Source organism: Heloderma suspectum, chromosome 3, assembly GCF_057233095.1.
Source record: "Heloderma suspectum isolate Gila_16-S chromosome 3, 16-S_ref, whole genome shotgun sequence".
In the NCBI taxonomy this organism is placed as follows: Eukaryota; Metazoa; Chordata; class Lepidosauria; order Squamata; family Helodermatidae; genus Heloderma; species Heloderma suspectum.
In genome coordinates this window covers 39,457,695-39,470,383 of record NC_139460.1, presented here as the reverse complement: position 1 = coordinate 39,470,383, position 12,689 = coordinate 39,457,695, and the positions used below count along the sequence as shown (strand labels likewise).

The window sequence follows — 12,689 nt, the reverse complement described above, 5'->3', positions numbered from 1 at the left end:
AGGGTTGATTTCCTTTAGGATGGACTGATTTGACCTATTGCAGTCCAGGGGACTCGTAAGAGTCTTCTCCAGCACCACAGTTCGAAAGCATCAATTCTTCGGCGCTCAGCCTTCCTTATAGTCCAGCTCTCACAGCCATACATTACTACTGGGAAAACCATAGCTTTGATTAGACGGACCTTTACCAGCAAGGTGATGTCTCTGCTTCTTAATATGCTGTCTAGGTTTGCCATAGCTTTCCCCCAAGGAGCAAGCGTCTTTTAATTTCATGGCTACAGTCACAGTCTGCGGTAATCTTGGAGCCCAAGAAAATAAAATCTGTCACTGCTTCCATTTCTTCCCCTTCTATATGCCAGGAAGTGATGGGGCCAGATGCCATGATCTTCGTTTTTTTAATGTTGAGTTTCAGACCAGCTTTTGCACTCTCCACTTTCACCCTCAACAAGAGGCTCTTGAGATCCTCTTCGCTTTCTGCCATTAGGGTGGTATCGTCTGCATATCTGAGGTTGTTGATAATTCTCCCGGCAATCTTAATTCCGACCCGTGATTCATCCAACTCGGCGTTTCTCATGATGTACTCTGCATATAAGTTAAATAAGCAGGGCGACAATATGCAGCCTTGTCGTACTCCTTTCCCAATTTGGAACCAATCGGTTGTTCCATGTCTGGTTCTTACTGTTGATTCTTGATCCTCATACAGGTTTCTCAGGAGACAGGTAAGGTGGTCTGGTACTCCCATCTCTTGCAGAATTTGCCACAGTTTGTTGTGATCCACACAATCAAAGGCTTTAGCGTAGTCAATGAAGCAGCAATAGACGTTTTTCTGGAATTCTCTTGCTTTCTCCATGATCCAGCGAATGTTGGTGATTTGATCTCTAGTTCCTCTGCCTCTTCGGAACCCAGCTTGTACTTCCGGTAGTTCTCGGTTCACGTACTGCTGGAGCCTAGCTTGTAGGATTTTGAGCATCACCTTGCTGGCATGTGAAATGAGCGCAATTGTACGGTAGTTTGAACACTCTTTGGCATTCCCCTTCTTTGGAATTGGAATGTAAACTGACCTTTTCCAGTCTTGTGGCCACTGTTGAGTGTTCCAAATTTGTTGGCATATTGAGTGCAGCACTTTAACAGCATCATCTTTTAGGATTTTAAATAGCTCAGCTGGAATACTGTCATCTCCACTAGCTTTGTTGTTAGTCATGCTTCCTAAGGCCCACTTGACTTCACTCTCTAGGATGTCTGGCTCAAGTTCAGTGACCGCACTATCATGGCTATCAGGGACATTATGATCTTTCCTGTATAGTTCTTCTGTGTATTCTTTCCACCTCCTCTGAATCTCATCAGCTTCTGTTAGGTCCCTGCCTTCTTTGTCCTTTATCATGCCCGTCTTGGCACAGAACGTTCCCTTGAGATCTCCGATTTTCTTGAAAAGATCTCTAGTCTTTCCCATTCTGTTGTTTTCCTCGATTTCTTTGCATTGTTCATTTAAGAAGGCCTTCTTGTCTGTCCTTGCTATTCTCTGGAACTCTGCATTCAGTTGGATATATCTTCCCCTTTCTCCCTTGCTTTTCACTTCCCTTCTTTCCTCAGCGACTTGTAAAGCCTCCTCAGACAGCCACTAGGCTTTCTTGCATTTCTTTCTCTTTGGGATGGATTGAGTTGCTGCCTCCTGAACAATGTTAAGGACCTCCGTCCATAGTTCCCTAGGCACTCTGTCTATCAGGTCTAATCCCTTAAATCTATTCCTCACTTCCACTGTATATTCATAAGGGATATGATTTAGGTCATACTTGAATGCTTAAGTGGTTTTCCCTACGTTCTTCAATGTAAGCCGAAATTTTGCAACAAGAAGCTCTGAGCCACAGTCAGCTCCAGGTCTTGTTTTTACTGACTGTATAGAGCTTCTCCATCTTTGGCTGCAAAGGACATAATCAATCTGATTTCGATATTGATGTCCATGTGTAGAGTCACCTCTTGTGCTGTTGGAAAAGAGTGTTTGCTATGAGCAGCGTGTTCTCTTGGCAAAACTCTATTAGCCTTTGTCCTGCTTCATTTTGTACACCAAGACCATGCTTGCCTGTTATCCTGTGATTTCTTGACTTCCTACTTTAGCACTCCAATCCCCTATGATGAAGAGGACATCTTTTTTTGATGTTAGTTCTAGAAGGTGTTGTAGGTCTTCATAGAACCAATCAACCTCAGCTTCTTCGGCCTCAGTGGTTGGGGCACAGACTTGAATTACTGTGATGTTGAATGGTTTGCCTTGGATTTGTACTGAGATCATTCTATCGTTTTTGAGATTCTACTCCAGTACTGCTTTTTCCACCCTTTTGTTGACTATGAGTGCTACTCCATTTCTTCTAAGGGATTCTTGCCACAGTGGTAGATATGATGGTCACCTGAATTAAATTCACCCATTCCCAAGATGTCGATGTTCAATCTTGCCATCTCACGTTTGACCACCTCCAGCTTACCTTGATTCATGGATCTTACATTCCAGGTTCCTAAATAATATCGTTCTTTACAGCATCGGATTTTCTTTTCACCACCAGATACATCCACAGCTGAGTGTCCTTTCGGCTTTGGCCCAGCTGCTTCACTCTTTCTGGAGCTACTTGGAAATACCCTCTGCTCTTCCCCAGTAGTATATTGGTCACCTTCCGACCTGAGGGGCTCATCTTCTGGCGTCATATCTTTTAGTATTGTGATATGTTCCACAGGGTTTTCTTGGCAAGAATACTGGAGTGGGTTGCCATTTCCTTCTCCAGTGGACCACATTTTGTCAGAACTCTCTACCATGACCTGTCCGTCTTGGGTGGCCCTGCACGGCATAGCTTATGGCTTCACTGAGTTATGCAAGCTCCTTCGCCACAACAAGGCAGTGATCCATGAAGGGGATATTTTGCTCAGGAGCAAGCAAAATTAAGATCTTTGAGGAGAACATTCACTTTTCCAGTCTTGTTTCTGTAGCAGGCCAACGGTAAGAGAAGTGTTAATGCCTTCCCAGTCCTTAGGTATGGCAAAAGTCTTTCACATAGCAGAGTATTCACAGAGACAGGTGGACAACAAACCAACATTAGGTAAAACAGCAAAATTTGTTTGAACATCTGTGAGCTGGATCCTGACTTTTCAACCAACTATGGTTAGTGTTTTATTCAAACTGAGCCATACAATACTATTCACTACTCCCCCAAATTCATCCACATGTGAAAATACAACAATTGGATTTCACATGTGCCAGAAATAGAGAATTGTTTATTTTTCAGAAATGCGGAGCAATCAAAATCTGAGTATCTAACTTACTGCATTTAAATTGTCCAATTATGGTCCCAGGGCAACATCTTTTCTGACTGCAGGCCTCAATGAGCCAGAAACCTATAGTCAGACTTGGTGAATAGAAAAAAGATTTTTTCTAAAGACACTTTCCTTTATAGAAAGAATATAGGGCAATGCAGCTTCAAAATCCAATTTGCCCATAATGTAAAAGAGCTTAAGGAAATCAATCTAAACTTCAGCTCAGTAGCAGATTGAAACTATATATTAACAGGGAAGAAAGACATAACCTATACCTAAACAGAAATGCCTATAACCCGTTTTTAAAATGTTAATCCTTTAATTATATGAGTTATAGTTGATTAGTCTATTGGTGAAATTTGCCTATATTTGCATGAAGGGAAAAGTAGTATTTCAGAAGCAAAAAGCATACTCTGTTTTTAAAGGCAGGCATTATCTTAGAAGAGGCATTTCTTCATGTGAGAGAGAGGGGGGAAAGCTCTTTCAATATGGTGCTTGCCTTCTGCTTTCCAATTAATAGGGAAACACTTTTTTGTTTCATTAAAAGGTTTTGATTTTTTTTAATGCAGTCCTAATTACAATTAATATAATATATAATGGTTTCGGAGAGACTGGAATCACTGAAGGCAGCAAAAGAAGCACTGAAGCTGTGGATAGAATAGCTGAGAAAGATAGACTTCACCATAGACAACAGGAGCCAGATATTCTACAGGGGCTGAAGTGAACAACCAGAGTCATGATACATAAAGTACAGACTTCTCTGCACTCAGGTACTATTTCTACTATAAGGAGGCACAGCTGATCACCTTCTTGGAATTATTGCTTTAGGTGCTTATGCAGAAAGAAGCCCTACTGAAAAAAGAAATCCTATTGCAACTGGTTGAATCCATAATATGTTTGGCATATACAGTACTCCCAGCTATATCAAGGCTTTTCATCATAAAGCTAACTATGAGCATGACCTAGAATGACCAAAAAAGAAGCAACACTGTGCAGTTCTGCCTTGCAACTGACCAGAAAATGACATTCATTTTCACTCACTACTGTTTAACAAGGTCTACTGAGGCGATTATTATTATTATGGCAATACAATATTATTATTATTATTATGGCAATACAAGTGAACAATTAAGTTCCATACCATATTTTTTATTTTGAACATGCACCACAAGTCTCCAAATTATCAACAAGATGAGCAAGATGATGGTGCTAAAAGCTGTAGATGTAAATGCTACTTCCTATCATTAGAACGTTTCATAATAGAGAAACACGTGGCTATTTGAAATTCAACCACGGGCCAAACTATTTTCAATTTCATGCAGCCTAAAAAAAAAGCTAATGAATTAAAAAATGACTTGCTTTTAAAAAGATATCACTATTCAAACAAACAGCACATTACTGCTCTCATCACACATAAAGGTAAGAAATTATACAGAATGTGAACTCTTATTCACTGTTTTTTGTAGTTTTGCCTGTTTGACCAGTTTAAAAAAGGCTACACACCTAGTGAACTTTGGCATTACTGTCAATAGCCCACACAATTAAGCAGAGGTTTTGCATGCTATTCTAATTCCAATGACTTAAGTTCTCATCTTAGGGTCAATCATCACAGAGCACTTGTGCCTTACACTGAAATAATTTTTAAATGCAATCTGGAAATGAGGAGAAGGTCCCTCATTAGCCTTTTCAGTTTTTGTTTTTAAGACTAACCCATCTACCATTTGAGATGAATATTAGGAATGTGGTACTCCAAGCCTCAACATAAGGCACAGAAGTAATACCAAATTATCAGGACTTCATCCCAAGCAGCACTTATAGCACTGGGCTACAATTACAACTACTAGTCATACTATAACAATTCAAGAAAACAACAACCACAAGTAACTTGAAAATGGAGCCTGTGCTTTTGAAAATATTGTTTTATTAATATGTGTTATAGTATACAGCAGCCTTCTCAATCAAAGCTTAATAAAAGGGTTACAGCCTAGTGCACCCTTCCCCAACCTGACACCCTCCACATGTTTTAGATTTCAACTCCCATCAGTTCCAGCCAATGTGGCCAATGTTCAGGAATGCTGGGAGTTGTAGTCCAAAACACACACGGACGTAAACTGTAAAACCTACAGCTAACAAACTTGAACCAACTCGTGTTCAAATGTGGATGAAGACCTTGAACCACTCAGGTTAGTTTTTTGTTTTTAGTGGTTTAGAAGTAAACATAAAATAGCATTATCACTCATCCAGATTCAAAAAAGACAACAAAGTCACTCAATCTTACCTTAAGTTTATCTGGTGAAGTGTATGGTGCTTCAGGAGCATATATTCTAAAAATATCAGCAAGACAACATGCGACAAGTAAGCGTACATCTTTATCAGGATGCTTAAGAAAAAAATCAGAGGCAAGATGTAAAGCAAGATTTAGATACAGCTCCTTTTCTTCTTCAGAATCCTGGTCCATATCCATGAAGGTTTTTACAACCATCTGCCAAAATAAAATTCCACCTTAAGCAACATTCTCTAGATAAGGCAGTCTATATTAAACACACAGAGAGAAAGAAATGCTGTTTCTCCTTTTTAATTATTGGTGCACATTTATTATTTTCCTGAAGTAGGAAAATTCAGTTAACATCAAAAATAGCTTATATATCAATATTTATATTACATATTCAGTTATATATCAATTACTATTTGAACTGTATTTTTGCCAAATGCACATATTAACATGCAACTAAACTAGGAACGCACAACAAAAATTGTTTCTGCCCTCAGGAATTTACAGTCAAAATAAATCTGCATCTGATGAAGTAGACTCTTGCCTATAAAGGTTATGCTTGTTAATGTTTAAAGTGCCACAAGATGTGTTTTTACTGACAAAGCCCAACATTGCTACTATCTACAATCAAAAAGAAAATCCAATAAGAAATATTATTCAATATGTGCTGGATTTATGAGGACGTTTGGAGAATACAATTTGCCTTTCAGTATATATATATATATATATATATATATATATATATACTTGTTGCATTTCTGTCATCCCTTCTTCAAAGGAGTTAAGAACAGTTTAAATGGAGTTGGGGAGTATCCCATTTTAGCCTGACAACAATCCTGTGTGGTAGTGGCCCAAGATCAACCAATGGCTTTCAGAGCTGAGCAAGGATTTAAACCCAAACGTTCACAGTCCAAATCAAATGCTATTTCCACTGCATCATATATACTGGTCTGATTATTCAGAATATCATTTAAATATCTATTTCACTGAGGATCTTAGGGATATTAGTCTTTATTTTTTTTAAAAAAACAACTAATTATTCAGCTTCTCAGGGAGTTGTTTGCTTAAAATACCCAGCACACATTTTTGTTGTCCACTTACAAGGCAACAAACATCAGGTAAAGGCAACGTGAAAAATGCTATGATTTCCCAGCAACACATTTCATGTATTATTTTTATAGATTGCAAAAGAAAAGCTACACATTGAACCAGCAACCATCTTATTCATACCTGACTTCAAATATTAAAACATCTGAGTAATTTTAAGTCAGGCCTAATTTTAAAGAGAAGATTACAACCGTATTTAAGACAGCAGGTATCACTAGAAATAGTTCTCCTTTGCAAACCCAGAAGGCATCACGTCTCTACTGTATTCCATCAAATCTTCATTTTAAAATTTTAAGATTATGATTTATTGACTATATGTGTACTGATGGCAATTTGTGCTTTATGCAAGTTGTAAACCAGAATAATTAAAAGTAGTTTATTTAGATTTGACATTAACACATTTTATTTGGCCCTATAAATTGTATCTTGCCTTTGAATACAGTGGCAAAAGACCAGTACATTTTTAGGAATACTGGTGTTTTTAAACATCTAGAAATCATAGAATAGTAGCGTTGGAAGAGGCCTTTAAGACCATCGAGTCCAACCCAATGTAATAATTATAAATAATTATAAATGTAATAATTGATGTACTATTCAACATTCTAAGACCAAAAAAAATATTTTTACTAGGGAGGCATATCAAGGCATCTAGATGGTTAGGCAGAAAATTCCAGAAGACTACACGTGCAGTCCTATTCATGTTTAGACATAAATAAGTCCCACATGGCTGGCTGGGGGATGCTGGGAGTTGTAGGACTTATTTCTGTATAAACATATATAGGATTGCACCCGAAGAAACTCAGCTTCCTTTTCTATGCCCTCTAGTGATGCTGACCTCAACCGATTTAGCTAACTGCAAATGGGAATCTAACATAATACCAGCTGTGTACTGAACTTTTTTCGGCATACAGAGAACGATACGAGAGGCATATTGTGGAGGCTGCCTAAAACTTAAGTAGGGTATACATATTTTAAAATAAAATACACAATACTAGCATTATCTTTCTGTTTTACCTTGATGTACTTCAACAAGACACAGTTCCTGGATAACTTAAATGAGATTTATGCCAAATTCTATGTTGAGTTTCAGGAACTTCACCATTATACTTTAATGCAAATCTATAAAAAGCTAACCAATTCATAACATGAACTTCTCTGCCAAAAGGTTTAGCCACAGATTCACATAAAAAACAAATGCTTTGTAATGAAATCCAAAAAGCTGGTTTTCATTAGAAATGCATTTTGGTGAAAACAAATAGGACCAGAAATCTTGCTGTGTAACATGCCTCTGTTTAGATTGACCCTCCCCAGTTTTTCATTCCAGCATTCCATGCCCACTGAGCATGTTCAGTTGTCAATAGGCTGTTTGGGGGGTCTCTCCCCTCCTTAGGGTTTTTCCTCCCACCCCTACTTCTGCAATACTTGGGGTTCCCCCTAAGCCTGTCAATACCTCCTTTTTGTGAGTGGATAGTGCCATTTTGGTTACATAAGGACCTGAACTCAGCAAATTGAGTTCACTATTAGTATATATGAAATTTTCAACGAACCTGTCAACTATAGGACAAACTACACTATTCTCTGAGATAACACTATATAATTTCTCCAGTACTGTTGAGGAGTCAAAGGGTTCAGTTAACTAATGGAGGTTTTCTTTATTTAAAGGAGATAGGCTATTCCTCCAAGTCACACACCTAACTCTGAAGACAGCAGCTTGTATTCAAAGACTGTACCTAATTTGGGTTGTATCCAGATTTTGGCACATGTAACTAGGATGGAAGAAGCAGGCTTCCTTCCTCCCAACAGCCGGCCCTCCAGCTGCCTGAAAACGCTACACAGAGGGTCAAGACACCCTGCTGAGTGAGCTGTGATACAGGATCCCTGAAAATCTGTCTGAGGCACCTTTCGTCACCAGAAAACAGATCTGAGATTCAAAACTTATTATTTTTGTGAGAACTATTAATTCAGTGGGATATTTCATTAGTATTTTTGATATTACTTAAGAAGACATACATGTTGCTGTTTCATTCTTAGTTCATTTCAGAAGAATTCCAATATCCAGCTAAACTCTCCAGCTCCTATATCTGCCGATTTTAGTCCGAACAAAATCCCTCCAATAATTTTCAGATTAAGATTTGCTAACAGCATAACACAACAAATACTGCTAAGATTGATATCACAATGCTCTCACTGAACTAGCTAGATTGCACATACTTCTCTTCCATCCCTCCACTCTTCTATCCCTCCTTTCTTGAAAATATCAAGAAATCACATTTTCCTAGAATTACTGTGACAAAATCTTATCACCGTAACAAACATGAGCACAGGGAGGAACCAACAGGGGCGCTTGTTTAAAAACCCACAAAGCTAAGTCATAAGACATGCTCTCCCCTTTTTTGCAGCAAACTGGCCAGAGTTCACGGTGACATCTTTACATCATTCAACAGAAAAACAGGGGCAATGGGCAAAGTTATGTTCACTGATGTAGCCTTGCCACCTCTGTGTGACACAACTGAAACTCTCAACAACCCCTGACCACCTGCAGCCCCCACCTCATAGTACTATTTTTATTTGCAGATAGCAAGTAGGCTAAACAAAAAATACATAATTTCGAGCTGCCCAAAATGAGCTTACAAATATAAAAACAAGGTGGTCACTCACTTTCAATCGCCGGACCATCTCTTCTTTAGAAATTTTATCAGATATTTCTTTAACTCCTGGGGGATATGTAATTTTTCCATCATTGGCTCTTGTCTTTGAATGAGCCATGATGCTGTTTTAAAACCTAGGAAAGAAAAAACACTGAATTAGTTATACATATCTTATCTATCATGCAATGAATATGAACTTAAGCATGCTCCGGGAGAGAGCGGAGGACAGGAAGGCCTGGCGTGCTATGGTCCATGGGGTCACGAAGTGTCGGACACAACTTAAGGACTGTACAACAACAACAACAACAAATCTTATCTATCAGACAAGTTATCTATCTTGCATTTTTTGTTGCCTTTAATACCAAAGGCAAAACATTTAACACACAAAGGGACAGTTTTATAGAGGGATATGTAAGGCACAAATTCAACAGTTATATGCTAATTATTCTACCCGAACTATGTTGCCCCCTTACACATCCAAGATGCAATTGTACCACATCTACTAGTAATCAGATGGCTTTTCATTCAACAAGTAAACCTGCTCACTAGGAAGGTTATATTAGAACAAATCCAAACAAAGGTTTACCATCTCATTGAGAAATAGGCCATAGGTGTTTTCTTTCTCCCTACTTGCAACCATCTTGAAATACCCTAACACCCAAAGACAGCATAAAAATATATGAGAGTCTTTATCAATCTTTGAACATTAATCTTAGTTATGTGACTATGCTGTTTGAAGGCACCTATTTGAAACTAATAGTACATAGTTAGCCAAACACTGGCTTCTAGAAACTCTAAAAAGATTTAGTAAGAATGCAATTTTGATAGGATTCTTTTATAAGAATCATATCAAGAAAGAAAGGAAAGCAGGAGACAGCAATAACTGCATGTTTTAAACTAGAATTAGGTCAAATAGAAATTTTAGAATTCAATAATTACTTGAGGATATAATATGCTTCAACAATGATTATAGTCTCTCTTCAACAAAAGCCTTCTTAAGAGTTACCCTCTATCCACCTTATTAGATGTAGTTAGAAATATAAATTTAAAAATGTCAAATGAGTATATGCCAAATCACAATTCTGTTAACAATGGAAATTCTTAATTCTTGGAAGCACCATTACTCCAAGAAACTTGTAACACAATACATCCCCAGGAACAAACGTGCTTGAATGAATGAATGAACCAGCATAAGCCTCTTCCCTCCCTCCAAGGCCAACACTAGCAACATTATTTATAAAGACGTTTTGCACGCCAAGACATTTTGGAGAGAGGAATGGCTATACGGGCACACGGGAAGCAAGCACCAGCCTCCTGTTGCAAGTATGACTGGCACATACTGGTGTACGTGCAGTACAGACGGTGAGGGAGGAGCTTCATTGAATCATCTCCCAATCTACTCCCATAGGAGCAGTGACATCCACGGATGGTGCACATCTTTCATTACCAGAGACAACATATGCTCATACCAGAAAGGTTGTCAAATGTTTTATAAAAAACTAATACTACACCTGCTATTTCATACAAAACTATTTATAAGGTAAATGGAGCTATGAAAAAGGGACAGTTCTAAGTTAGATATCATCTGTCCATCTATGGGCCAGTTCACATGACACAACAGCAGACTGTAGGTTATTTAACCCATGCTGAGGTGCTTGCAGCCACCATTTTGCATATCCAACCCCTGCTCAGGGATTGGTGTGCGATGAGAACCTGGGAAGTGTAGGTTATGCAAGGGCTAGAAAAGACTATGGGTTATGCGAGGATTGTTTAACACATAACCCACACTTGCCATATCTATCAAATGAAATTATACTTATAATAAATCTAACAATAAGCAGCATGTAAAAATTCTTGGCTATTATAGCTGAAACTCTTTTTTTAAAAAATGCATGTGAAATACTACAAAGTACATATTGAATTATATGGTTTTGGAATACCACATACTGAAAGAGAATAGGACAAAACAGAATATGTATTAGAATACATCCTAGCTGCATTTCCATGCACCAGAAAAAGAATGCTAGAAAATAAAGGTAGAGAAAATTTGGTAACAGTAAACTTAACACATGGGGAAAGCAGACTAAAGATGTTGATTTTAATGGGATTTTAATACAATTAAATGCTTAAAAACCTCCATCCTATTCCTTAAGGAACTTCTGAGTTCAACAGGACTATGCTCAAGCACTATTGTGCATGCACAGGGTCACTAGTTATCTCCTTGCACCAGCACAGCCGACGGCTCCTGCTGTTGGCTCCATGCAGCTGCATCAATTCATTATGGATGTACTTCACATTGTTGTTGTTGTTCAGTCGTGTCCGACTCTTCGTGACCCCATGGACCATAGCACGCCAGGCCTTCCTGTCCTGCGCTCTCTCCCGGAGCGTGCTCAAGTTCATATTCATTGCATCCATGATGCTATCTAGCCATCTCATCCTCTGCCGTCCCCTTCTCCTTTGGCCTTCAGTCTTTCCCAGCATCAGGGTCTTTTCCAGGGAGTTTTCTCTTCGCATTAGGTGGCCAAAATATTGGAGCTTCAGCTTCAGTATCTGTCCTTCCAATGAGCACTCAGGGTTGATTTCCTTTAGGATGGACTGATTTGACCTCCTTGCAGTCCAGGGGACTCGTAAGAGTCTTCTCCAGCACCACAGTTCGAAAGCATCAATTCTTCGGCGCTCAGCCTTCCTTATAGTCCAGCTCTCACAGCCATACATTACTACTGGGAAAACCATAGCTTTGATTAGACGGACCTTTGTCGGCAAGGTGATGTCTCTGCTTCTTACTATGCTGTCTAGGTTTGCCATAGCTTTCCTCCCAAGGAGCAAGCGTCTTTTAATTTCAGGGCTACAGTCACCATCTGCGGTGATCTTGGAGCCCAAGAAAGTAAAATCTGTCACTGCTTCCATTTCTTCCCCTTCTATATGCCAGGAAGTGATGGGGCCAGATGCCATGATCTTCGTTTTTTTAATGTTGAGTTTCAAACCAGCTTTTGCACTCTCCTCTTTCACCCTCAACAAGAGGCTCTTGAGATCCTCTTCGCTTTCTGCCATTAGGGTGGTATCGTCTGCATATCTGAGGTTGTTGATAATTCTCCCGGCAATCTTAATTCCGACCTCTGATTCATCCAACCCGGCATTTCTCATGATGTACTCTGCATATAAGTTAAATAAGCAGGGTGACAATATGCAGCCTTGTCGTACTCCTTTCCCAATTTTGAACCACTCGGTTGTTCCATGTCTGGTTCTTACTGTTGCTTCTTGACCCTCGTACAGGTTTCTCAGCAGACAGGTAAGGTGGTCTGGTACTCCCATCACTTTAAGAATTTGCCACAGTTTGTTGTGATCCACACAATCAAAGGCTTTAGCGTAGT

The 12,689-nt window shown here is 39.0% G+C and overlaps 1 protein-coding gene across 8 annotated transcripts in view; it reads right to left on the bottom strand.

The window, feature by feature from the left end:
- PDS5B (PDS5 cohesin associated factor B) overlaps positions 1-12,689 on the bottom strand; it is a 114,311-nt gene that overhangs the window by 86,631 nt on the left and 14,991 nt on the right. For all 8 annotated transcript variants that reach the window (XM_084843002.1, XM_084843008.1, XM_084843007.1 and 5 more), the window contains exons 2-3: positions 9,329-9,452; positions 5,570-5,773 (exon numbers count right to left, since the gene is read on the bottom strand). In XM_084843002.1, the coding sequence (XP_084699128.1) occupies positions 5,570-5,773; positions 9,329-9,436 (312 nt within the window). In that variant the 5' untranslated portion in view covers positions 9,437-9,452. The remainder of the gene's footprint in view (positions 1-5,569; positions 5,774-9,328; positions 9,453-12,689) is intronic.